Raw genomic sequence first — 27743 nt, 5'->3', positions numbered from 1 at the left:
TACACCTCCCAGGCTGGCTCCCTCCTCTGTCTCCTGGCACCACCTCTGGTGTCCTCTCATCTCTACACCTCCCAGGCTGGCTCCCTCCTCTGTCTCCTGGCACCACCTCTGGTGTCCTCTCATCTCTACACCTCCCAGGCTCGCTCCCTCCTCTGTCTCCTGGCTTCTCTCTGCACCCTCCCTCTATCTACACTGCGTCAGGCCTCATGCCATAGAACCGTGCCGGGAATTATGAAGCACGTCCTACATTTTGTTTTTTACGGGCCGTGCTCTCATACTTTGTATGGGAGCACGGCACGAAAATGCGTCCCGCGGTCGTCGACGGCCGACTGTGCCCGCAATCGCAGGCCATGATTACGGGCACGGCCATGTGCGTGAGGCCTAACATGGCAAACACTGTCCTTCACTTCCTGTCAGACCGCTCTGTCCCTTCAGTCAGTGGTCCTGCAGTGACACCTAGTGGCTGCTAATGACATGGCAGGCTTACACAGGATAACACATATAGTAGGTACAGATAAAACAGGAGCAGTCATCACTCCAGAGGGAACACAGAATGAAAGACGCACAGGGAAGACAGTATCACCCCCTCACATGTCCCCAAACAGATGTTCTTCATTGTGACTTATCTGTCGTTAAACAAAATATAATATTATTTTACAAGAAAAACCTGAGGAATTGTATGAGGTCGGAACAAAGTTACTCAACATCCACATAACCCCTGTGCAAAAGTAAGTGTCCTCTTATCTACTCTATATTATAAGAACCAATGTCCGTCTGTCCTCTATAGGCATCCAGATGCCTGAACCATTTGACCCAATACTTGGCACATCGAATGTCTGGGAAGGTTTTCGGAACGGTCTGAACCTTGCTTTTGTTCTCTGTAATCAGCCATTATCACAGACATTGGCAGGTGGTGCACTTTACTAGAGAATTCTAGATGGGAGGGTACAGCGGAGCCCATAGCAACCAATCAGATTACTACTTTCATTTTCAAAGGGGCTTTGAAAAATAATGGCCGGACCTAGGCTGAAAGCCATAAGGCACTATTCACACGACAGGGATTCTCGAGCTGTCCCCTACAGTGGCGTTACCAACAGGAAGGGGGGGGGGGTGCCATCTATGTGGGAGGGTGCCATCAACTGGGGTGCTATGTACAATGGGGCTGTGTGGCACTACTTACAAGGGGACTGTGTGAGTGTGGCACTACCTACAGGGGGGCTGTGTGGCACTACCTACAGGGGGGCTGTGTGGCACTACCTACAAGGGGCTGTGTGGCACTACCTACAAGGGGCTGTGTGGCACTACCTACAAGGGGCTGTGTGGCACTACCTACAAGCGGCTGTGTGGCACTACCTACAAGGGGCTGTGTGGCACTACCTACAATGGGGCTGTGTGGCACTACCTACAGGGGGCTCTGTGGCACTACCTACAGGGGGCTGTGTGGCACTGCCTACAACGGGCTGTGTGGCACTGCCTACAACGGGCTGTGTGGCACTACCTACAGGGGGCTGCGTGGCACTACCTACAGGGGGCTGCGTGGCACTACCTACAGGGGGCTGCGTGGCACTACCTACAGGGGGCTGTATGGCACTACCTACAGGGGGCTGTGTGGCACTATCTACAACTGGGCTGTGTGGCACTACCTTCAGGGGGCTGTGTGGCACTACCTACAACGGGGCAGTGTGGCACTACCTACAGGGGGCAGTGTGGCACTACCTACAGGGGGCAGTGTGGCACTACCTACAGGGGGCTGTGTGGCACTACCTACAGGGGGCTGTGTTGCACTACCTACAGGGGGCTGTGTGGCACTACCTTCAGGGGGCTGTGTGGCACTACCTACAACGGGGCTGTGTGGCACTACCTACAGGGGGCAGTGTGGACTACCTACAGGGGGCAGTGTGGCACTACCTACAGGGGGCTGTGTGGCACTACCTACAGGGGGCTGTGTGGCACTACCTACAGGGGGCTGTGTGGCACTACCCACAGGGGGCAGTGTGGCACTACCTACAGGGGGCAGTGTGGCACTACCTACAGGGGGCAGTGTGGCACTACCTACAGGGGGCTCTCTGGCACTACTAACAAGGGGGCAGTGTGGCACTACCTACAGGGGGCAGTGTGGCACTACCTACAGGGGGCAGTGTGGCACTACCTACAGGGGGCTGTGTGGCACTACCTACAGGGTGGCTGTGTGGCACTACCTACAGGGTGGCTGTGTGGCACCACCTACAGGGTGGCTGTGTGGCACTACCTACAGGGTGGCTGTTCAGTCTTCCATCGCTCCGGTGAAGGACATATGGGAGGAAGTGATGTCACAGCGTGATCTCGCGAGATCATGCTGTGCTGTGAATCAAGCTGGGCTGGAATAAAGAGAAGTTTATGACGCTGATTGTTTTCTATACAACGCCCACCTGGTGAATAGAAAAAAAGATGCCCAGTTGGGCATTTAGAAAAAATCTGCATATATCGAAAAATGTTTATAACTTGGTCAATAATAAATGTTTTTTTTAAAAAACAAACAGTAGTTATCAGCATCAAAGCGCCTATTAGATTAGGTAGGAGATAGGGAAGTTATAAACTGGTGACACAGCCTCTTTAACCTACTTGCCAACAGTCCCAACATGTCCCGGCAACTGCTACATTCAATTGTATCTGCGTCCTCAGGATACATACAATTGAATAATATGGCAGAGCAGGAAACAATCCGCTTCGTGCTCTACGATTCACACCTCCGGGAGCTTTGCCGATGCTCTGGCCTTGGATTCCGCTCATAGACGGAGCCCCTGACTTACTGTCCATATATGCTGAACAGAAACGAAGCGGCTCAGCCCTCACACGAGCACTTCTGCCGCTTCGTTTTAGTGATTGGTGGGGGTCTCAGTGCTCGGACTCCCACCAATCAAAACTTCTGACATCACTATGACAGGTCAGATGTTTGTCGAACGTTTAGTTACCCAGTTGCCGGGATTAGTTCATTCTTACAACTCCACTGACGTCACAATAGATCCAGGACGGATGGTGCAGGACCCAGCTGAGTTTTTAAACCCTTTAGAACCAACGGGAATGTCCGGTCCTCATCACCTGGATGTAAAGGCTGGTGCTCCAGTTATTCTCCGGAGAAATCTGGATGTACCAAGACTGTGTAATGGAAGCAGCAGTAAAGCCTGCCGCCCCATGTGCTTGACGCAACGATCCTCACTGGATCCACCAATTCCACTGATAACTCAGATGACACGACACGATTACACAGCCAGTTAAGCTATTATTTACAATGACGATAAATAAGGTCAATCATGTCAGGTGTCTGGACTCTGCATGTTTCTTGCATGGACAATTGTATGTCTCTGGCTCCAGAGTTGGATCAAGTAAATATCTTTATGTCTATACAGCAGGCAATAAATCTGCCAATGTTGTTTATCAGCCGGCTCTGTTATAGTCTTATGTCTCCATCTCCTACTGTCATGTATTTAGGTGGTTAAAAATTAAATAAACCGTGTATCTGCCGGGGTATATAGGGTTACTAGCGATTTCCCCGTAAACAAAAAAACGAGGGCATGGATTGGTCTCCTGGGCACCCATGGAACAAATCCAATGAACACACACAAACCGACCGACACTGTAAAGGTTCTGCCAGACACAGCTTCTGTGTCGACGCCCGTGGTTAATCAGTCTGCACCTGCTCCTAGGTCTGATAGAGTGACTCGATCTGCTACCACTCAGGCTGGTAGGCTCAGGAGTGGGAGAACCTATCACAGCCTAGCCAGACGGTTCTAGCTCCCGCCCTCGGTCTATTTATACCTTCATTTCCTGCTTGTCTCTGCCTGTGATTCTGTCTTGTTTCCTGTCTCTGCTGCTCCTGCTAGTACTATTGACCTCTGCTTCATTTTGACCCTGGCTTTACTGACTACGCTCCTGCTCTGCGTTTGGTACCTCATACACTCCTGGTTTGACTCGGCTCGTTCACTACTCTTGTTGCTCACGGTGTTGCCGTGGTCAACTGCACATATCGAGCGTAGGGACCGTCGCCCAGTTGTACACCGTCGCCTAGGACGGACCGTGCAAGTAGGCAGGGACTGAGTGGCGGGTAGATTAGGGCTACCTGTCTGTCTCCCTAGTCCGTCATTAAAGACACGTTATACCTGGGCAACGCCAGGTACTTTTTCTAGCACTGAATAACTGGCAGCACGGCTTTTAGCAGCAAGAATTTCCGCTTCCTATAACCGGATATCATGGTTACACCGTCAGTAAGGTTAAAGACACAGGTTCACCCAGTTTCCTGTAAATTACATAGATTGAAATAAGACAAATGTCCATCAAGTTCAACCCATGTCATTCAATTACACGTCTTTCATTGCTAGATTAATTATCACGCTCAATGCCATTTGTCAGTAAATTAATGCTGACATAGTATCTGCCATTACCAGCTCTTGGGGTCGGGCATTCCATAGTTTAACTGCTCTAACTGTAAAGAACCCTTTCCTATATTGATGTCTAAAACGCCTTTCTTACACACGCAATTAAAAAGTTAATGGAACAACAAACATCTAGAACAGGGGTCTCAAGCACGGGGCCCAGGGGCTGTCATCTGCGGCCCGCGGGACATCGGCTCTGCTCCGAGACTCTGGAATTCCCTGACAGCGCTGTCCATATATGAACAGTGATGTCTGGGGCTTCCCCAGAGCCGGAGTCCCGGGCAGAGCGCTAGTACAGGCTCTGCTCCGGGACTCTGTGGAATTCCCTGACATCGCTGCCCATATATGGACAGTGTGTCAGGGTCTTCCCCAGAGCGGAGTCCCGGGCAGAGCGCTAGTATCGGCTCTGCTCCGGGACGCTGCGGAATGCCCTGACATCGCTGTCCACATATGAACAGCAATGTCTAGAGCTTCCCCAGAGCCGGAGTCCCGGGCAGAGCGCTAGTATCGGCTCTGCTCCAAGACTCTGGAATTCCCTGACATCGCTGTCCACATATGAACAGCGATGTCAGGGTCTTCCCCAGAGCGGAGTCTCGGGCAGATTTCTAGTATCGGCTCTGCTCCGGGACTCTGTGGAATTCCCTGACATCGCTGTCAACATATGGACAGTGTGTCAGGGTCTTCCCCAGAGCGGAGTCCCGGGCAGAGCGCTATTATCGGCTCTGCTCCGTGACTCTGGGGAAGCCTCTTACATCGCTGTCAATACACCAACAATGATGTCAGTGGCTTCCCCAGAGCAGGAGTCCCAGTGATGTCAGGAGCACAGCTGGAGTCCCAGGAAGAGCCTACTAGCGCTCTGCCCGGGACTCCAGCTCTAGGGTTGCCCCTGACATCTCTGTCCATATATGGACAGTGATGTCAGGAGCAGAGCTGGAATCCCAGGCAGAGTGCCAGAAGCGGCTCTGCTCCGGGACTCCACTCCAGCTCTGGGCAAGCCCCTGACATCACTGTGGTAGCATCTGCGGGGGGCACTGAGGCAGCACCTGCGGAGGGCACTGTGGCAGCATCTCCAGAGGGCACTGTGGCAGCATCTCCAGAGGGCACTGTGGCAGCATCTCCAGAGGGCACTGTGGCAGCATCTCCAGAGGGCACTGTGGCAGCATCTCCAGAGGGGTGTGTTGCATTATCTACAGAGGGCACTGTGGCCTTATCTACAGAGGGCACTGTGGCCTTATCTACAGAGGGCACTGTGGCCTTATCTACAGAGGGCACTGTGGCCTTATCTACAGAGGGTGTTAAGGATCTGCCAGGCACAGCTTCTGTATCCACGCCCATAGGTAATCAGTCTGCACCTTCTTCTATGTCTGTGAGACTGACTCCATCTTCCACCACTCAGGATGGCAGGCTTAGGAGTGGGAGAGCCTATCAGAGCCTGGCCAGACGGAGCTAGCTCCCGCCCTCTGTCTATTTATACCTGCCTTTCCTGTTCCTCCTTGCTTGTGATTCTTCTCATTTTGTTTCCTGGCCCTGCTGCAGCTTCTTGTACCATTTGACCCTGCTTCATATTGACCCTGGCTTACTGACTACTCTCCTGCTCTGCGTTTGGTACCTCGTACACTCCTGGTTTGACTCGGCTCGTTAACCACTCTTGTTGCTCACGGTGTTGCCATGGGCAACTGCCCCTTTTCCCTTGCTTGTGTACCCTTGTCTGTTTGTCTGTCGTGCACTTATTGAGCGTAGGGACCGTCGCCCAGTTGTACCCCGTCGCCTAGGGCGGGTCGTTGCAAGTAGGCAGGGACTGAGTGGCGGGTAGATTATGGCTCACTTGTCTGTTTCCTTACCCCTATCATTACATAATCACAAGCCCATATACCTACTCTACCCTGGTCCCTCACACTACTATGGACCCCCTTGAGACCCTGGTTCAGCAAATGCAGGGTCTCTCCCTACAGGTCCAGGCCCTGGCTCAGAGGGTCAACCAGCCTGATGCTACCATGGTAGTGCCCCTCACCTCACCTCTTGAACCCCACCTCAAGTTGCCTGACCGGTTCTCAGGGGACCGGAAGACTTTTCTCTCCTTTCGGGAGAGTTGTAGGCTCTTTTTCGTTTAAAGCCCCACTCCTCAGGTTCTGAGAGCCAGCGGGTGGGTATAATTATGTCCCAGCTCCAGGAAGGGCCCCAAGAATGGGCCTTCTCCTTGGCTCCTGACGCCCCTGAACTTTCCTCCGTTGATCTTTTCTTTTCTGCTCTCGGACTCATTTGTGACGAGACTGAAAGGACTGCCTTTGCCGAGAGTCAGCTGGTGACCTTACGTCAGGGTAAGAGACCTGTTGAGGAGTATTGCTCTGACTTTAGGAAGTGGTGCGTAGCTTCTCGGTGGAATGACCCTGCCTTAAGGTGCCAGTTTAGGTTGGGTCTGTCGAACGCCCTGAAAGACCTGCTAGTTAGCTATCCCTCTTCTGACTCCCTAGACCAGGTTATGGCTTTAGCGGTACGACTTGACCGGCGTCTCAGGGAACGACAACGTGAAAGTTTTTGTGTTTTCTCCTCTGACGCCCCCATGATGCCTCCCGAGGTTCCGTTGCTTCGTTCTTCCACGGAAGACTCGGAGGTACCTATGCAACTCGGGGCCTCCGTGTCCCCCCAACAACGTAGAGAGTTCCGCAGGAAGAATGGTCTCTGCTTCTATTGTGGGGATGACAAGCATCAAGTGAACACCTGTCCTAGGCGTAAGAATAAGCAGCCGGAAAACTTCCGCGCCTAAGTGATCATCGGGGAGGTCACTTGGGCGCACAGGTATTTCCCGTAAATATGAAACGTAATAAAATCTTGCTTCACTTTCAGGTCTCTTTTGGTGGTAGGTCTGCTACCGGCAGTGTCTTCGTGGATTCAGGGTCATCTGCTAATATCATGTCTGTGGAATTTGCTATGTCTCTAGCTATGCCTTTGATTGATTTGCCTAAACCTGTCCCGGTAGTGGGTATCGACTCCACTCCTCTTGCTAATGGTTATTTTACACAGCATACCCCTGTTTTTGAACTCCTTGTTGGCTCCATGCATTTGGAGCAGTGCTCTGTACTGTTGATGCAGGGATTATCGTCCGATTTGGTTTTAGGCCTTCCCTGGTTGCAGTTGCATAATCCCACGTTTGACTGGAATACTGGGGATCTTACCAAATGGGGTAATGAATGCTTGACGTCATGTTTTTCTGTTAATTCTATTTCTCCCCCTGAGGAGGTGAACACGCTACCTGAGTTTGTGCAGGACTTCGCTGATGTTTTCTCTAAGGAGGCCTCCGAAGTGTTACCTCCTCATAGAGAATATTGCGCTATCGATTTGGTACCAGGAGCTAAGCTCCCTAAGGGTAGGATATTTAATCTCTCTTGTCCCGAACGTGAAGCCATGAGAGAGTATATCCAGGAATGCCTGGCCAAGGGTTACATTTGCCCCTCTACTTCTCCGGTAGGTGCTGGCTTCTTCTTCGTAGGGAAGTAAGATGGTGGTCTTAGGCCATGCATTGACTACCCTAACTTGAATAAGGTCACTGTAAGGAACCAGTATCCCCTTCCTTTGATTCCTGATCTCTTTAATCAGGTTCAGGAGCCCAATGGTTCTCTAAGTTTGATCTATGGGGGGCGCATAACCTTATCCGCATCAAAGAGGGGGATGAGTGGAAGACTGCTTTTAACACGCCCGAAGGTCATTTAGAATACCTCGTCATGCCCTTTGGGTTGTGTAATGCTCCCGCGGTCTTCCAGAATTTCATAAATGAGATTTTAAGAGATTACCTGGGGGTATTTCTTGTAGTGTACCTTGATGACATACTTGTGTTTTCCAAGGACTGGTCCTCCCACATTAAGCATGTCAGGAAGGTGCTCCAGGTCCTTCGGGAAAACAAACTGTTTGCGAAGACCGAAAAATGTGTGTTTCGGGTGCAGGAGATACCATATTTGGGTCAAATCCTCACTCCTCATGAATTCCGCATGGACCCCGCCAAGGTCCAGGCTGTGGCGGAATGGGTCCAACCTGCCTCCCAGTTCTTCTTGGGGTTCGCTAATTATTACAGGAGATTTATTGCTTACTTCTCGGTCATCGCTAAGCCTCTTACGGACCTCACTCGCAAGGGTGCTGATCTCCTCTGCTGGCCTCCTGAGTCTATCCAGGCTTTTGAGGTCCTTAAGAAGTGCTTTATCTCAGCCCCAGTGCTGATTCAGCCTAACCAAATGGAGCCATTCATCGTGGAGGTTGACGCCTCCGAGGTGGGAGTGGGTGCTGTCTTGTACCAGGGTACCAGGTCCCTCACCCATCTCCGTCCCTGTGCCTACTTCTCCAGGAAGTTCTCGCCCACTGAGAGTAACTATGACATTGGCAACCGCGAACTCTTAGCCATTAAATGGGCATTTGAGGAGTGGCGCCACTTCTTGGAGGGGGCTAGGCACCAGGTAACGGTCCTTACCGACCACAAAAATCTGGTTTTCCTAGAATCTGCCCTGAGGCTAAACCCGAGACAAGCTCGATGGGCGTTGTTTTTTACTAGATTCAACTTTTTGGTCACCTATAGGGCTGGGTCTAAAAATGTTAAAGCTGATGCACTGTCGCGTAGTTTCATGGCCAGCCTTCCTTCGGAGGAAGATCCTGCTTGTGTTTTGCCCCCAGGTATAATCATTTCCTCTGTTGATTCTGACTTAGTCTCCGAAATTGCGGCTGATCAAGGTTCAGCTCCCGGGAACCTTCCTGAGAACAAGCTGTTTGTTCCCCTGCAATTCCGGCTAAGGGTACTCAGGGAAAATCATGAGTCTGCACTATCTGGTCATCCAGGCATCCTGGGTACCAAGCACCTCATTGGCAGAAACTATTGGTGGCCTGGGTTGCCTAAAGACGTTAAGGCCTACGTCGCCGCTTGTGAAATTTGTGCTAGGTCCAAGACTCCCAGGTCCCGACCAGCGGGCTTACTATGTTCTTTGCCCATTCCCCAGAGACCTTTGCTCCACCGTTATATAGGGCCGTACAAGGTCATTGAAGTCCTTAACCCTGTCTCCTTCCGACTGGAGTTACCCCCGTCTTTTCGAATAAACGACGTGTTTCATGCCTCCCTCCTGAAACGCTGCTCCCCATCCTTGGCTACCTCGAGGAAACCTCCGGTCCCTGTTCTCACCCCTGAAGGGGTAGAATTAGAGGTGGCCAAGATTGTGGACAGCAGGATGGTCCAAGGCTTCCTCCAGTACCTGGTCCATTGGAGAGGATACGGGCCTGAAGAGAGGACTTGGGTACCCGCCCGGGATGTTCACGCTGGGGAATTGCTCAGGAGGTTCCATATTCGGTTCCCCAATAAGCCAGGTCCACCTAGAAAGGGTCCAGTGGCCCCTCATAAAAGGGGGGGGGGGTACTGTAAAGGATCTGCCAGACACAGCTTCTGTGTCGACGCCCGTGGTTAATCAGTCTGCACCTGCTCCTAAGTCTGATAGAGTGACTCAATCATCCACCACTCGGGCTGGGAGGCTGAGAAGTGGGAGAGCCTATCACAGCCTGGCCAGACGGAGCTAGCTCCCGCCCTCTGTCTATTTATACCTTCATTTCCTGCTCCTCCTTTGCCTGTGATTCTGCCTGTTTCCTGGCTCTGCTGCTGCTGCTTGTACTATTGACCTCTGCTTCATATTGACCCTGGCTTTACTGACTACTCTCCTGCTCTGCGTTTGGTACCTCGTACACTTCTGGTTTGACTCGGCTTGTTCACTACTCTTGTTGCTCACGGTGTTGCCGTGGGCAACTGTCCCATTTCCCTTAGTTTCTGTGTACCCTTGTCTGTTTGTCTGTCGTGCACATATTGAGTGTAGAGACCGTCGCCCAGTTGTACGCCGTCGCCTAGGACGGGCTGTGCAAGTAGGCAGGGACTGAGTGGTGGGTAGATTAGGGCTCACCTGTCTGTCTCCCTACCCCGTCATTACAGCTAATGGGCGTGTTACAATGTATCGATGTAGACAATAGAGGGGGTTTTACACGGGGGGATTATCGGGCAGACAATTCATAGAACGCTCGTTGCTGATAATTGTCCTGTGTAAACAGATCAGCGATCAGCAGATGAACGAACAAAAGCCGGTTCATCTGCTAATTGGATTGTTTTAAAAAAGTTAAATATTCTGGTTGTCGGCAGCGCATCTTGGTGTGTAAACCGGGAGACGCGCTGCCGACATAATAATAATGGATGAGGACCAGGGATCGGAGTAACGAGCGCTCGTCCCCATCCACAGTTCCGTGTGACAGGCGCCGATCAACGATGTCTCGTGAATCGGCACTCGCGCACCGGCCAATTATCGTCCGGTGTAATAGGGGCTTTAGGTTCCTCTTAAGCAGCCCGACAAAGGCCGTGTAAACAAGCGCCGATCAACGAGAGAGCTCATTCATCAGCACTTTGCTTCTTTCACAAGGAGCTACGTTTGGGGACGAGTGATCGTTACTACGATCGCTCGTCCTCATACATTTCTATCTTGTTTGCAGTGGTGTAATTACCGCTGTAGAGGCCATAGCAGCTGCTACGGGGCCCGCAGCATGAGGGGGCACGTACTGCTCGCTGACACGGCCCGCGCCCATAGCCGGTGGCGTCGCTAGCACCGGAGTCGTCCCCGGTGCTATCGACAGCCACATTCACTTGTATCTGCGTCCTCTGGACGCAGGTACAAATTTATATTATAGGCCTCTCGAAGGGCGCGACGGCGCCACTGGAACGAGCTGCTGCCACCCCTCCACCAATTGTACCTGCGTCTATAGCACGTAGATACAAATACATGCATTAGCGCTGAATGGCTGGGTACATTCCGTGCCCGACCATTCAGCGCTATTACGCTAATTGGCAGGCAAAATGACCTGTTAATCAGTGCCTTTCAACAACGGAAGCGGCGTGATGATGTTATCACGCCACTTCTGTTGTTGAAAGGCACTAATTGATGAGGCAAGTCATTCTGCCCTGATTATCAGAGCTTTTAAACTATGCGAGCGGCCCGATGACTACATTGCGCCACTTGCATCGTTCAGCCACAGCTCAGAGGAGCAGGCATGCATTGCCACCGGATGGCGCGGGAACGGGATCATGTGAGAATGTCAGGTTTTTTTTTTCTAATAAAAATGTGAGGGACATTATCTACAGTGAGGGCTCTATCTACAGGGGGGGGTCTATATGTGGGGATGTGGAGCAATATATATATAGGGGGAGCTACATGTAGGGCACTATCTACAGGGGTGGGCTATATGTGGGAAATTATATACAGGGGCGGGATATATGTGGAGCACTATCTATAGGGGGAGCTATTTGTAAGGCACTATCTACAGGTGTGAGCTATATGTGTCAGGGATCATTACCATGTATATTGTTTGAAAAATATTATCCATATATATATATATATATATATATATATATATATATATATTCAGTATATTACACAAAGAGATTGGATTCATGGAGCACAAAGAGCCGGCATAACACGCCTATGGAAGACACCGCCCCCTGGAATGCAAAGAGGAGTGTGCAGAAGAATGTACAGGAGAACTTACAACTGAGGAGCCAATGGGACTTAAGCAAGTCCCACATCTCTAGGGAGGGGCATGTGTCTTTACTCTGTGTGTTTCTTTCTTCTGAATAAAGGGCAGTTCTCCTCTTGTCTGATGGAGGGAAAGATGTCTACCAACATTTGTCTGTGTGGTGTACTTCTTTCCAGGCATGCCTTCAGCTTTCAATTTACAGAGGTGGTTATTCGGTGTGAAATAACAGGGGACAGAAGCCACCCTGAAATACGGACCTGACATATGCGGAACACTAGATAATGTGGTGGGTTACCTGTGGGGCACTATATATAGGGAGCTATATGTAGGGAACTGTCTACAGGGGGAGTTATATGTGAGGATTTTTCTACAGAGGTGGGCTATATGTGAAGCACTATCTATAGGGGGAGCTATATGTAGGGCAGCATGGTGGCTCAGTGGTTAGCACTATTGCCTTGCAGCGCTGGAGTCCATATGTGGGCACTATCTACAGGGGCTTCTATGTAGGGCACTATCTAGAGAGGCTCTGATGGGCGTCATTATAGGGGGCTATGGGGGCACTATCTACAGGGGGCACGGTGTGTGTGTGTGTGTGTGTGTGTGGGGGGGGGGGAAACAGTGTTTGGTACTATTATAATCAGGGACACAGTGTATCCGCTATTATAATTAGAGGTGCAGTGTATGGCGCTATTAGATTTAGGGCTGTTGAGAATTTTATCTTCGTTTATAGGTGCAGAAATGTTTTAAAAGTGAGAAGCTGAAGACATCTGAGCGAAAAACTGCAGAAATGGGCAGTGGCCCGGGAGAAGTTATCATAGAGGCCTGGACCGGAGGGAAAAGAAAAGAACTAGAATCTTAGACTTCACCAGTGAGCCACTAAATGTAAATGTTTATTCTGTCTCTAATCAGCACTGTAGTCACTGTATGATCTGCAGCGAGATGATGGGTGGTGGGATTATGATATGATTTTTTTTGTGAAACAGCAACTCCCAGCATATCCTTACCATTGTTTGGGCCATGCTGGGAGCGGTAGTTTTACGCCGTACAAACCTATACGGTGGGAGTTGTACTAAATTGAGCTGTATTTGTTCTGGTGATGTATATATGTACTGAGCTTGGTTCTGGTGCTGTATTTATGTACTAAGCTTGGTTCTATTGAAGTATATATGTACTGAGCTTTGTTCTGGTACTGTATACATGTATTGAGCTTTGTTCTGTGCTGTAGTACTGTATATATGTACTCTGCTTGGTTCTGGTGTTGTATATATATATTGCGTTTGGTTCTGGTGCTGTATATATGTAATGTGCTTTGTTCTGGTACTGTATATATGTACTGAGCTTTGTTCTGGTACTGTATATATGTACTGAGCTTTGTTCTGGTGCTGTATATATGTATGAGGTTGGTTCTGGTGATGTACGGAGCTTTGTTCCGGTGGTGTATATATGTATGAGATTAATTGTGGTGCTGTATACATGTACTGAGCTTTGTTCTGGTACTGTATATATGTATGAGCTTGGTTCTGGAGCTGTATATATGTACTGAGCTTGGTTCTGGTGATGTATATATGTACTGAGATTGGTTCTAGTGCTGTATATACACTACCGTTCAAAAGTTTGGGGTCACCCAGACAATTTTATGTTTTCCATGAAAACTCACACTTATTTTTATCAAATGAGTTGCAAAATGACTAGAAAATATAGTCAAAACATTGACAAGGTTAGAAATAATGATTTTTATTTGAAATAATAATTTTCTCCTTCAAACTTTGCTTTCGTCTTGGAATGCTCCATTTGCAGCAATTCCAGCATTGCAGACCTTTGGCATTCTAGCTGTTAATTTGCTGAGGTAATCGGGAGACATTTCCCCCCGTGCTTCCAGAATCCCCTCCCACAAGTTGGATTGGCTTGATGGGCACTTCTTGCGTACCATACGGTCAAGCTCCTCCCACAACAGCTCTATGGGGTTGAGATCTTGTGACTGCGCTGGCCACTCCATTACAGATAGAATACCAGCTGCCGGCTTCTTCCCTAAATACTACTTGCATCATTTGGAGGTGCTTTGGGTCATTGTCCTGTTGTAGGATGATGAAATTGGCTCCAATCAAGCGCTGTCCACAGGGTATGGCATGGCGTTGCGGAGTGATCGCCTTCCTTATTCAAAATCCATTTTACCTTGTACAAATCTCCCACTTTACCCCAGACCATCACATGACCTTCACCATGCTTGACAGATGGAGTCAGGCACTCTTCCAGCATCTTTTCAGTTGTTCTGCGTCTCACAAATGTTCTTCTGTGTGATCCAAACACCTCAAACTTCGATTCGTCTGTCCATAACACTTTTTTCCAATCTTCCTCTGTCCAATGTCTGGGCTTTTGCCCATATTAATCTTTTCCTTTTATTAGCCAGTCTCAGATATGGCTTTTTCTTTGCCACTCTGCCCTGAAGGTCAGCATCCCGGAGTCGCCTCTTCACTGTAGACGTTGACACTGGCGTTTTGCGGGTACTATTTAATGAAGCTGCCAGTTGAGGACCTGTGAGGCGTCTATTTCTCAAACTAGAGACTCTAATGTACTTGTCTTGTTGCTCAGTTGTGCAGCGGGGCCTCCCACTTCTCTTTCTACTCTGGTTAGAGCCTGTGTGTGCTGTCCTCTGAAGGGAGTAGTACACATCGTTGTAGGAAATCTTCAGTTTCTTGGCAATTTCTCGCATGGAATAGCCTTCATTTCTAAGAACAAGAATAGACTGTCGAGTTTCACATGAAAGCTCTCTTTTTCTAGCCATTTAGAGAGTTTAATCGAACCCACAAATGTAATGCTCCAGATTCTCAACTAGCTCAAAGGAAGGTCCGTTTTATAGCTCCTCTAAACAGCAAAACTGTTTACAGCGGTGCTAACATAATTGCACAAGGGTTTTCAAGTGTTTTCTAATCATCCATTAGCCTTCTAACACAGTTAGCAAACACAATGTACCATTAGAACACTGGAGTGATGGTTGCTGGAAATGGGCCTCTATACACCTATGTAGATATTGCATTAAAAAACAGACGTTTGCAGCTAGAATAGTCATTTATCACATTAACAATGTATAGAGTGGATTTCTGATTAATTTAATGTTATCTTCATTGGAAAAAACTGTGCTTTTCTTTCAAAGGAAATTTCTAAGTGACCCTAAACATTTGAACGGTAGTGTATGTGCTGAGCTTGGTTGTGGTACTGTATATATTTTAGAGCTTAGTTATAGTGATGTATATATGTCAGAGCTTAGTTATAGTGCTGTATATATGTCAGAGCTTAGTTATAGTGCTGTATATATTTTAGAGCTTAGTTATAGTGATGTATATATGTCAGAGCTTAGTTATAGTACTGTATATATGTCAGAGCTTGGTTATAGTACTGTATATATGTCAGAGCTTAGTTATAGTGCTGTATATATGTCAGAGGTTAGTTATAGCACTGTATATATGTCAGAGCTTAGTTATAGTACTGTATATATGTCAGAGGTTAGTTATAGTGCTGTATATATGTCAGAGCTTAGTTATAGTGCTGTATATATGTCAGAGGTTAGTTATAGTGCTGTATATATGTCAGAGCTTAGTTATAGTGCTGTATATATGTCAGAGCTTAGTTATAGTGCTGTATATATGTCAGAGCTTAGTTATAGTGCTGTATATATGTCAGAGCTTAGTTATAGTGCTGTATATATGTCAGAGCTTAGTTATAGTGCTGTATATATGTCAGAGCTTAGTTATAGTACTGTATATATGTCAGAGCTTAGTTATAGTGCTGTATATATGTCAGAGCTTAGTTATAGTGCTGTATATATGTCAGAGCTTAGTTATAGTGCTGTATATATGTCAGAGCTTAGTTATAGTGCTGTATATATGTCAGAGGTAAGTTATAGTGCTGTATATATGTCAGAGCTTAGTTATAGTACTGTATATATGTCAGAGCTTAGTTATAGTGCTGTATATATGTCAGAGCTTAGTTATAGTGCTGTATATATGTCAGAGCTTAGTTATAGTACTGTATATATGTCAGAGCTTAGTTATAGTGCTGTATATATGTCAGAGCTTAGTTATAGTGCTGTATATATGTCAGAGCTTAGTTATAGTGCTGTATATATGTCAGAGCTTAGTTATAGTGCTGTATATATGTCAGAGCTTAGTTATAGTGCTGTATATATGTCAGAGCTTAGTTATAGTGCTGTATATATGTCAGAGCTTAGTTATAGTGCTGTATATATGTCAGAGCTTAGTTATAGTGCTGTATATATGTCAGAGGTTAGTTATAGCACTGTATATATGTCAGAGCTTAGTTATAGTACTGTATATATGTCAGAGGTTAGTTATAGTGCTGTATATATGTCAGAGCTTAGTTATAGTGCTGTATATATGTCAGAGCTTAGTTATAGTGCTGTATATATGTCAGAGCTTAGTTATAGTGCTGTATATATGTCAGAGCTTAGTTATAGTGCTGTATATATGTCAGAGGTTAGTTATAGTGCTGTATATATGTCAGAGCTTAGTTATAGTGCTGTATATATGTCAGAGCTTAGTTATAGTGCTGTATATATGTCAGAGCTTAGTTATAGTGCTGTATATATGTCAGAGCTTAGTTATAGTGCTGTATATATGTCAGAGCTTAGTTATAGTGCTGTATATATGTCAGAGCTTAGTTATAGTACTGTATATATGTCAGAGCTTAGTTATAGTGCTGTATATCTGTCAGAGGTTAGTTATAGTGCTGTATATATGTCAGAGCTTAGTTATAGTGCTGTATATATGTCAGAGCTTAGTTATAGTACTGTATATATGTCAGAGCTTAGTTATAGTGCTGTATATATGTCAGAGCTTAGTTATAGTGCTGTATATATGTCAGAGCTTAGTTATAGTGCTGTATATATGTCAGAGCTTAGTTATAGTGCTGTATATATGTCAGAGGTAAGTTATAGTGCTGTATATATGTCAGAGCTTAGTTATAGTACTGTATATATGTCAGAGCTTAGTTATAGTGCTGTATATATGTCAGAGCTTAGTTATAGTGCTGTATATATGTCAGAGCTTAGTTATAGTACTGTATATATGTCAGAGCTTAGTTATAGCACTGTATATATGTCAGAGCTTAGTTATAGTGCTGTATATATGTCAGAGCTTAGTTATAGTGCTGTATATATGTCAGAGCTTAGTTATAGTACTGTATATATGTCAGAGCTTAGTTATAGTGCTGTATATATGTCAGAGCTTAGTTATAGTGCTGTATATATGTCAGAGCTTAGTTATAGTGCTGTATATATGTCAGATCTTAGTTATAGTGCTGTATACATGTCAGAGCTTAGTTATAGTACTGTATATATGTCAGAGCTTAGTTATAGTGCTGTATATATGTCAGAGCTTAGTTATAGTGCTGTATATATGTCAGAGCTTAGTTATAGTACTGTATATATGTCAGAGCTTAGTTATAGTGCTGTATATATGTCAGAGCTTAGTTATAGTGCTGTATATATGTCAGAGCTTAGTTATAGTACTGTATATATGTCAGAGCTTAGTTATAGTACTGTATATATGTCAGAGCTTAGTTATAGTGCTGTATATATGTCAGAGCTTAGTTATAGTGCTGTATATATGTCAGAGCTTAGTTATAGCGCTGTATATATGTCAGAGCTTAGTTATAGCACTGTATATATGTCAGAGCTTAGTTATAGCGCTGTATATATGTCAGAGCTTAGTTATAGTGCTGTATATATGTCAGAGCTTAGTTATAGTGCTGTATATATGTCAGAGCTTAGTTATAGTGCTGTATACATGTCAGAGCTTAGTTATAGTGCTGTATATATGTCAGAGCTTAGTTATAGTGCTGTATATATGTCAGAGCTTAGTTATAGTGCTGTATATATGTCAGAGCTTAGTTATAGTGCTGTATATATGTCAGAGCTTAGTTATAGTGCTGTATATATGTCAGAGCTTAGTTATAGTGCTGTATATATGTCAGAGCTTAGTTATAGTACTGTATATATGTCAGAGCTTAGTTATAGTGCTGTATATATGTCAGAGCTTAGTTATAGTACTGTATATATGTCAGAGCTTAGTTATAGTATTGTATATATGTCAGAGCTTAGTTATAGCGCTGTATATATGTCAGAGCTTAGTTATAGCACTGTATATATGTCAGAGCTTAGTTATAGCGCTGTATATATGTCAGAGCTTAGTTATAGTGCTGTATATATGCCAGAGGTTAGTTATAGTACTGTATATATGTCAGAGCTTAGTTATAGTGCTGTATATATGCCAGAGGTTAGTTATAGTACTGTATATATGTCAGAGCTTAGTTATAGTACTGTATATATGTCAGAGCTTAGTTATAGTGCTGTATATATGTCAGAGCTTAGTTATAGTGATGTATATATGTCAGAGCTTAGTTATAGTACTGTATATATGTCAGAGCTTAGTTATAGTGCTGTATATATGTCAGAGCTTAGTTATAGTGCTGTATATATGTCAGAGCTTAGTTATAGTGCTGTATATATGTGAGAGCTTAGTTATAGTGCTGTATATATGTCAGAGCTTAGTTATAGTGCTGTATATATGTCAGAGCTTAGTTATAGTGCTGTATATATGTCAGAGGTTAGTTATAGTGCTGTATATATGTCAGAGCTTAGTTATAGTGCTGTATATATGTCAGAGCTTAGTTATAGTGCTGTATATATGTCAGAGCTTAGTTATAGTGCTGTATATATGTCAGAGCTTAGTTATAGTGATGTATATATGTCAGAGCTTAGTTATAGCGCTGTATATATGTCAGAGCTTAGTTATAGTACTGTATATATGTCAGAGCTTAGTTATAGTGCTGTATATATGTCAGAGCTTAGTTATAGTGCTGTATATATGTCAGAGCTTAGTTATAGTGCTGTATATATGTCAGAGCTTAGTTATAGTATTGTATATATGTCAGAGCTTAGTTATAGTGCTGTATATATGTCAGAGCTTAGTTATAGTACTGTATATATGTCAGAGGTTAGTTATAGTGCTGTATATATGTCAGAGCTTAGTTATAGTGCTGTATATATGTCAGAGCTTAGTTATAGTGCTGTATATATGCCAGAGGTTAGTTATAGTACTGTATATATGTCAGAGCTTAGTTATAGTGCTGTATATATGTCAGAGCTTAGTTATAGTGCTGTATATATGTCAGAGCTTAGTTATAGTGCTGTATATATGTCAGAGCTTAGTTATAGTGCTGTATATATGTCAGAGCTTAGTTATAGTACTGTATATATGTCAGAGCTTAGTTATAGTACTGTATATATGTCAGAGCTTAGTTATAGTACTGTATATATGTCAGAGCTTAGTTATAGTGCTGTATATATGTCAGAGGTTAGTTATAGTGCTGTATATATGTCAGAGCTTAGTTATAGTACTGTATATATGTCAGAGCTTAGTTATAGTACTGTATATATGTCAGAGGTTAGTTATAGTGCTGTATATATGTCAGAGCTTAGTTATAGTGCTGTATATATGTCAGAGCTTAGTTATAGTGCTGTATATATGTCAGAGCTTAGTTATAGTGCTGTATATATGTCAGAGCTTAGTTATAGTGCTGTATATATGTCAGAGCTTAGTTATAGTGCTGTATATATGTCAGAGCTTAGTTATAGTGCTGTATATATGTCAGAGTTAGTTATAGTGCTGTATATATGTCAGAGCTTAGTTATAATGCTGTATATATGTCAGAGCTTAGTTATAGTGCTGTATATATGTCAGAGGTTAGTTATAGTGCTGTATATATGTCAGAGCTTAGTTATAGTGCTGTATATATGTCAGAGCTTAGTTATAGTGCTGTATATATGTCAGAGCTTAGTTATAGTGCTGTATATATGTCAGAGCTTAGTTATAGTACTGTATATATGTCAGAGCTTAGTTATAATGCTGTATATATGTCAGAGCTTAGTTATAGTGCTGTATATATGTCAGAGCTTAGTTATAGTGCTGTATATATGTCAGAGCTTAGTTATAGTGCTGTATATATGTCAGAGCTTAGTTATAATGCTGTATATATGTCAGAGCTTAGTTATAGTGCTGTATATATGTCAGAGGTTAGTTATAGTGCTGTATATATGTCAGAGCTTAGTTATAGTGCTGTATATATGTCAGAGCTTAGTTATAGTACTGTATATATGTCAGAGGTTAGTTATAGTACTGTATATATGTCAGAGCTTAGTTATAGTGCTGTATATATGTCAGAGCTTAGTTATAGTGCTGTATATATGTCAGAGCTTAGTTATAGTGCTGTATATATGTCAGAGCTTAGTGATAGTGCTGTATATATGTCAGAGGTTAGTTATAGTGCTGTATATATGTCAGAGCTTAGTTATAGTGCTGTATATATGTCAGAGCTTAGTTATAGTGCTGTATATATGTCAGAGCTTAGTTATAGTACTGTATATATGTCAGAGCTTAGTTATAGTGCTGTATATATGTCAGAGCTTAGTTATAGTACTGTATATATGTCAGAGGTTAGTTATAGTGCTGTATATATGTCAGAGCTTAGTTATAGTACTGTATATATGTCAGAGCTTAGTTATAGTGCTGTATATATGTGAGAGCTTAGTTATAGTGCTGTATATATGTCAGAGCTTAGTTATAGTGCTGTATATATGTCAGAGCTTAGTTATAGTGCTGTATATATGTCAGAGCTTAGTTATAGTGCTGTATATATGTCAGAGCTTAGTTATAGTGCTGTATATATGTCAGAGCTTAGTTATAGTGCTGTATATATGTCAGAGCTTAGTTATAGTACTGTATATATGTCAGAGCTTAGTTATAGTGCTGTATATATGTCAGAGCTTAGTTATAGTGCTGTATATATGTCAGAGCTTAGTTATAGTGCTGTATATATGTCAGAGCTTAGTTATAGTGCTGTATATATGTCAGAGCTTAGTTATAGTACTGTATATATGTCAGAGCTTAGTTATAGTGCTGTATATATGTCAGAGCTTAGTTATAGTGCTGTATATATGTCAGAGCTTAGTTATAGTGCTGTATATATGTCAGAGCTTAGTTATAGTGCTGTATATATGTCAGAGGTTAGTTATAGTGCTGTATATATGTCAGAGCTTAGTTATAGTGCTGTATATATGTCAGAGCTTAGTTATAGTGCTGTATATATGTCAGAGCTTAGTTATAGTACTGTATATATGTCAGAGCTTAGTTATAGTGCTGTATATATGTCAGAGCTTAGTTATAGTGCTGTATATATGTCAGAGCTTAGTTATAGTGCTGTATATATGTCAGAGCTTAGTTATAGTGCTGTATATATGTCAGAGCTTAGTTATAGTGCTGTATATATGTCAGAGCTTAGTTATAGTGCTGTATATATGTCAGAGCTTAGTTATAGTGATGTATATATGTCAGAGCTTAGTTATAGTACTGTATATATGTCAGAGCTTAGTTATAGTGCTGTATATATGTCAGAGCTTAGTTATAGTACTGTATATATGTCAGAGCTTAGTTATAGTGCTGTATATATGTCAGAGCTTAGTTATAGTGCTGTATATATGTCAGAGGTTAGTTATAGTGCTGTATATATGTCAGAGGTTAGTTATAGTGCTGTATATATGTCAGAGCTTAGTTATAGTGCTGTATATATGTCAGAGCTTAGTTATAGTGCTGTATATATGTCAGAGCTTAGTTATAGTGCTGTATATATGTCAGAGCTTAGTTATAGTGCTGTATATATGTCAGAGCTTAGTTATAGTGCTGTATATATGTCAGAGCTTAGTTATAGTGCTGTATATATGTCAGAGCTTAGTTATAGTGCTGTATATATGTCAGAGCTTAGTTATAGTGCTGTATATATGTCAGAGCTTAGTTATAGTGCTGTATATATGTCAGAGCTTAGTTATAGTGCTGTATATATGTCAGAGCTTAGTTATAGTGCTGTATATATGTCAGAGCTTAGTTATAGCGCTGTATATATGTCAGAGGTTAGTTATAGTACTGTATATATGTCAGAGCTTAGTTATAGTGCTGTATATATGTCAGAGCTTAGTTATAGTGCTGTATATATGTTAGAGCTTAGTTATAGTACTGTATATATGGCAGAGCTTAGTTATAGTGCTGAATATATGTCAGAGCTTAGTTATAGTGCTCTATATATGTCAGAGGTTAGTTATAGTGCTGTATATATGTCAGAGCTTAGTTATAGTGCTGTATATATGTCAGAGCTTAGTTATAGTGCTGTATATATGTCAGAGCTTAGTTATAGTGCTGTATATATGTCAGAGCTTAGTTATAGTGCTGTATATATGTCAGAGCTTAGTTATAGTGCTGTATATATGTCAGAGCTTAGTTATAGTGCTGTATATATGTCAGAGCTTAGTTATAGTACTGTATATATGTCAGAGCTTAGTTATAGTGCTGTATATATGTCAGAGCTTAGTTATAGTGCTGTATATATGTCAGAGCTTAGTTATAGTGCTGTATATATGTCAGAGCTTAGTTATAGTGCTGTATATATGTCAGAGCTTAGTTATAGTGCTGTATATATGTCAGAGCTTAGTTATAGTGCTGTATATATGTCAGAGCTTAGTTATAGTGCTGTATATATGTCAGAGCTTAGTTATAGTGCTGTATATATGTCAGAGCTTAGTTATAGTGCTGTATATATGTCAGAGCTTAGTTATAGTGCTGTATATATGTCAGAGCTTAGTTATAGTGCTGTATATATGTCAGAGCTTAGTTATAGCGCTGTATATATGTCAGAGGTTAGTTATAGTACTGTATATATGTCAGAGCTTAGTTATAGTGCTGTATATATGTCAGAGCTTAGTTATAGTGCTGTATATATGTCAGATCTTGGTTCTGGAGCTGTAGTTATATAGGATATATTTATAATAACAAAATTGCAGGGCAGATGGAGTTGTTTTTAATTCAATGTATATTTAATGGGAACCTGTCTGGTAGTTTTAACCCCTTGAACCGCCTCCATGCGGTAATACATGACCTGACAATATTTCCAAGCATTCCGCTGTATGTTTTTTTCAGATGCAGCAAAATCTATAAAATCAACTTTTAAAACGGCGCACTCTATATGCTAATTATTCATTAATGGGTCATGGGGGCGGTGCCGCTATCCTGAAGAGTCACATAATCCGGCCTCCAACCCCACCTTTCCATGTTTGATTGACATCCCCCAGCTTGTACAAGTTTCTCGGATGCGCCATTGCCTTGTACTCTTTAGGCATGCACTGTAGAGCGAGGTGTACTTTGCCAGGCGTTATCGCTGCACCGCGCATCCCAGGGGAGTACAAGGCAACGGCGCATCCGCAAGAGTTCGAGGAGGCTGATAGTGATTTAGAACAGCCAGGAGGATGTCAATCAAAATTTGGGGGACACCAGTTCAATTTTCACCTTGGGCAGCAGAGAAGCTAGAATCGGCCCTGAGGTTGCAGGTGCTGGGAAGACTCCCTGCGCATGTGTCCCGACCGGAACCTGTGCAGCGCTCAGTCCATCGCAAGAGCGGGGCAATGTAAGTACAATATACAAGGGGGGGGGGGCAGGGTGGCACTATATACAAGAGGGGGTAGGGTGGCACTATATAAAACAGGGGGAAGCAAGGTGGCACTACATACTAGGGGGGCTGTGTGGCACTATACAGGTGGGAGCTGTGTGGCACTATACACAAGGGGAAACTGTGTGGCACTACTAAGGGGGACTGTGTGGCACTATCTACTAGGGGGGGGGGGGCTGTGTGGCACTATCTACAGGGGGACTTTATGGCGATATCTACAGGGGGGCAGTAATGCACTGTCTACAAGGGGGAAGTGGGGGGCGCTTTCTACAATTGGGGTGTGACACTGTCTACAGGGGGCTGTATAGCACTATCTATAAGTTTGCTATGGGGCCCACACTTTCCTAGTTACGCCCCTGCTTGTCGGCGTTATGTCTCCGTGTTCATAATTTTTTTGTGCAGCATAAACGATACGATCAGCCGATAATCGCGCGTTTGCCCGATAATTGGTCCGTGTAAAAGAACCCTAAAAAGTACAACATGTGGAAGTAGAGTACATCACGCGGGGGCACGGTACATCACGCGGGGGCACGGTACATCACGCGGGGCACGGTACATCACGCGGGGGCACGGTACATCACGCGGGGGCACGGTACATCACGCGGGGGCACGGTACATCACGCGGGGGCACGGTACATCACGCGGGGCACGGTACATCACGCGGGGGCACGGTACATCACGCGGGGCACGGTACATCACGCGGGGCACGGTACATCACGCGGGGGCACGGTACATCACGCGGGGGCACGGTACATCACGCGGGGGCACGGTACATCACGCGGGGGCACGGTACATCACGCGGGGCACGGTACATCACGCGGGGGCACGGTACATCACGCGGGGGCACGGTACATCACGCGGGGCACGGTACATCACGCGGGGGCACGGTACAGCACGCGGAGACACAGAATGTTACGCGGGAGTGCTTTATTCCGCAATGTTTCCTCAGTGAGTTTACGATCGGTGAGGATCAGTCTGTGTTTGCGAGTTGTTTATCTAGGCTAAAAGCCGCCTCGATAGTTATCAGATCTTATGTAACAAACAAAGGAGTGAAAGTCCAAAGCCATGACAGAGGAAGCCTCCAGACCACCCCCTCCACACACATCGCACCTCCACCCAAAATAACCACAACGTGATAAACTCAGGAACGAAGGTAAAGACAGGAGTCAGGAGGTCCTCATTATGTCCTCCTCAGTGAACCCCTCATTATTACGGGGACTGATGACATCATGGGCGCAGTTAAGGCTTTTGTAGTTTATGTTTAACTTGATTTTTTTCATTATCTGCATTCAGGCTCCAGAGCTGAGATCTCCCAGCATCCCCTGCTTGTTCAGAGTCTGCACAGAGCTTGTTTTGATGATTTACATTCTGGGAAGTGTCATCTTTACACCAGGCAATGTACACTCTACTAAAATGTAGTGCCCCCTGCAGTATAGGAGCTAAAGTGTTAGGGGATGCCCACAAGCTTGATATCTAGACCCCCTGTATAAGCCAGAACAGAGAGCTACTCACAAAGAGCGTCTCTTGCGGACTCGGCACGTCCATGTGCATTATTGTCAGCCATTCTTTTAAACAGCTGCATGTAATACTCCAGCACTCCCTGCTTGTTCAGTTTCTCCAGACAGCTTACTTGTATTTTGGGGGCCCTATTTGATTATTGATCGGGGCCCCTCGTTTCCATGTAGGCTCCTATATATAGGACATACCCTACTGCTTGCTTAGGACACAAGTGCAATCCTTAATCCGCTATATGATAAGTGGTGCCCTGGTTGGGTGCAGTTCACACTAGGCAGTCGCACGGGTCCCCTGTATCTATTGATGATCATTATGCCTGCGATATATGAAGAGCAGAATACACAATATCTGCATTACCCAGCATGCACTGCACTATGTCACATTGCAGACACTTACCTTTTGGAAGTTGGTGGTGGCGGCTCTCAAGTCCATGTACTTGGGGGTCCCCAGCAGTGGAATTGGAGGTGGTCCGGGAGGCAGTAAATAATTTCCATGCTGTTTGGACCACGAGAGGAAGATATAGACGGTGAGGAGGACGACGAGAGAAAGAGCGAGGATGGTGGACAGCTCCATGGCCCCTGTGGTCAGAAACATGGAGACCATTCGATTGTTAGTTCCACCATTGTGCTTACTGAACTCTGTAGCCGATAATCTCACCAAACTAGATGAACCGGTTATCCAAAGTGGTTTATCCGTTTCCACACAGATTCCCATGGCTTTAGGTTACGGCTCTTTCACACTGCGTTTCAAGGAGTGATCCAGGTTTAGAAAAACATACTTGTTTTCTACCAAAAACAGCGCCACACCTGTTTACAGGTTGAGTGTGGTATTGTAGCTCAGCCCCAGTCACTTCTATAGAGCGGAGATGCAATACCAAACACAACCCATGGACAGGTGTGGTGCTGTTATTGGAAGAGAGCCGCCATGTTTTCCTATCCTGGAAACCCTTTCTATGGTCTTTGTTTGACGTATATGACGGGAGCTCCGGACGTATACGGGAAATGGAGACTGACGGATGCCTAAAAGTGGCATCCGTCACCCGTAAGCTATAATGGCATCCGTTTACTGGACACATCATACTCTCATGACCTTTTTCATCATGTACTTATTAAACGGATACCATCATAACCTATGGGTGACAGAGGCCACTTTTAGGCATCCGTTTAACGCATCCGTCACCCATAAGCTATAATGGCGTCCCTTCAGCGAATACATCATAAAAAAATATTAAAAAGTCCACGATGTACCCATTAAATGTGTCAGAGTGCAATCCGTCACCTATAGGCTACAATGTTAGAAAAAAAATGATACGTATAGCGTTTAGGTTTTTTTACTGGTTGCCCCTGGATAGAATAGCGCCCTCTACATGTTATTCTATCCAGCAAAAAAACGGTGTCCCTGATGAAAACTGCCTGACAAACTCTTCTGGCCGCTGTCGGTATAATGGCGGCCTAGTATGTTTGGCGAATGTGCCGGGGCTTTTCCAACCCATACGTCCAATGTACATGAAAAAAAAGCATCATGAGCGGTGAGTAGAGGGACTTCTTAGGGTATGTTCACACGGCCTATTTACGGACGTAATTTGGGCGTTTTTGCCCCGAATTACGTCTGAAAATAGCGCCTCAATAGCGCTGACAAACATCTGCCCATTGAAATCAATGGGCAGACGTTTGTCTGTTCACACGAGGCGTATATTTACGCGCCGCTGTCAAATGACGGCGCGTAAATAGACGCCCGCGTAGAAGAAGTGACCTGTCACTTCTTTGGCCGTAATTGGAGCCGCTATTCATTGACTCCAATGAATAGCAGCGCTAATTACGGCCGTAATTGACGCGGCGTTCAAGCGCCTGCACATGCCGGTACGGCTGAAATTACGGGGATGTTTTCAGGCTGAAACATGCCCGTAATTTCAGCCGTAACGGACGCCCTCGTGTGAACATACCCTTATCCTCCACATCATTGTAGGTGTTGGATTATTAGCATTTCTCTCTGCGTCACAGGATATGTTGGTGATATACAGAGCACGGAGTCCCTAAAGTAATTCACCGGTCGTCACTGAGTCAAATGCATCAAATACATAACATCATAGCAAGATCTGTCACTGAAATAGGAGTCACTGATACAAGAGTCCCCGACACAGGAGTCCCCGACACAGGAGTCCCCAAGATGTAAATCTCACATATGACTCATGTAAGATCTATGACCATGCGCATTTCATCTCTTTCGACATTCTGCAGGTGGAGCAGAGCAGTGTTCAGTTAGATGATGCTCCCTGTTCTCTGAGAGGAGAGGCTTCGTTATAAACACCATATACCTAATAATACAGACTGGACTGTACCCAGTGTCAGGACACGGCATGTCATATATATATATATACTGGTGTCCAGAGCAGGCAGCTCCGTCCTGCACACACTTCTATACATCCCATCTTCTTCCACTTCTCACCTGTGTTATGCAGCGCTCCCGCTCAGGTGGAGTTCAGCCGAGTTCTGTTCCCTCAACGTGTCCAGTCCAAGATACATTATACAATAAGCTAATCATTAACCCCCCGTAGTCTGTAATGACAATGTCCCACAGACCAGCCGGCTGCCCCTTCCCCCCTGATAACCTTATACCACACTTTCTTGTTTTGTCCTGAATACTTGTGACAGATTTGCCTGGTGTCACGCATCTTGCCGGCCTGGAGACGGGCTCGGGTCTGATGAGAGGTCTCAGCAGCTC

The 27743-nt window shown here is 44.8% G+C and overlaps 1 protein-coding gene across 1 annotated transcript in view; it reads right to left on the bottom strand.

The window, feature by feature from the left end:
• Positions 1–27536, bottom strand: part of LOC142706762 (cytochrome P450 2C29-like) — a 56104-nt gene extending 28568 nt beyond the window's left edge. Inside the window, exons 1-2 of the mRNA XM_075848310.1 lie at positions 27468–27536; positions 25419–25600 (exon numbers count right to left, since the gene is read on the bottom strand). Of these exons, the coding sequence (XP_075704425.1) occupies positions 25419–25595 (177 nt within the window). The 5' untranslated portion in view covers positions 25596–25600; positions 27468–27536. The remainder of the gene's footprint in view (positions 1–25418; positions 25601–27467) is intronic.
• Between the last annotated feature and the right edge of the window lie 207 nt (positions 27537–27743).

Source organism: Rhinoderma darwinii, unplaced genomic scaffold (assembly GCF_050947455.1).
Source record: "Rhinoderma darwinii isolate aRhiDar2 unplaced genomic scaffold, aRhiDar2.hap1 Scaffold_3440, whole genome shotgun sequence".
In the NCBI taxonomy this organism is placed as follows: domain Eukaryota; kingdom Metazoa; phylum Chordata; class Amphibia; order Anura; family Rhinodermatidae; genus Rhinoderma; species Rhinoderma darwinii.
Note: the sequence above shows the minus strand (reverse complement) of the source record. Positions and strands in the feature narration are given on the sequence as shown.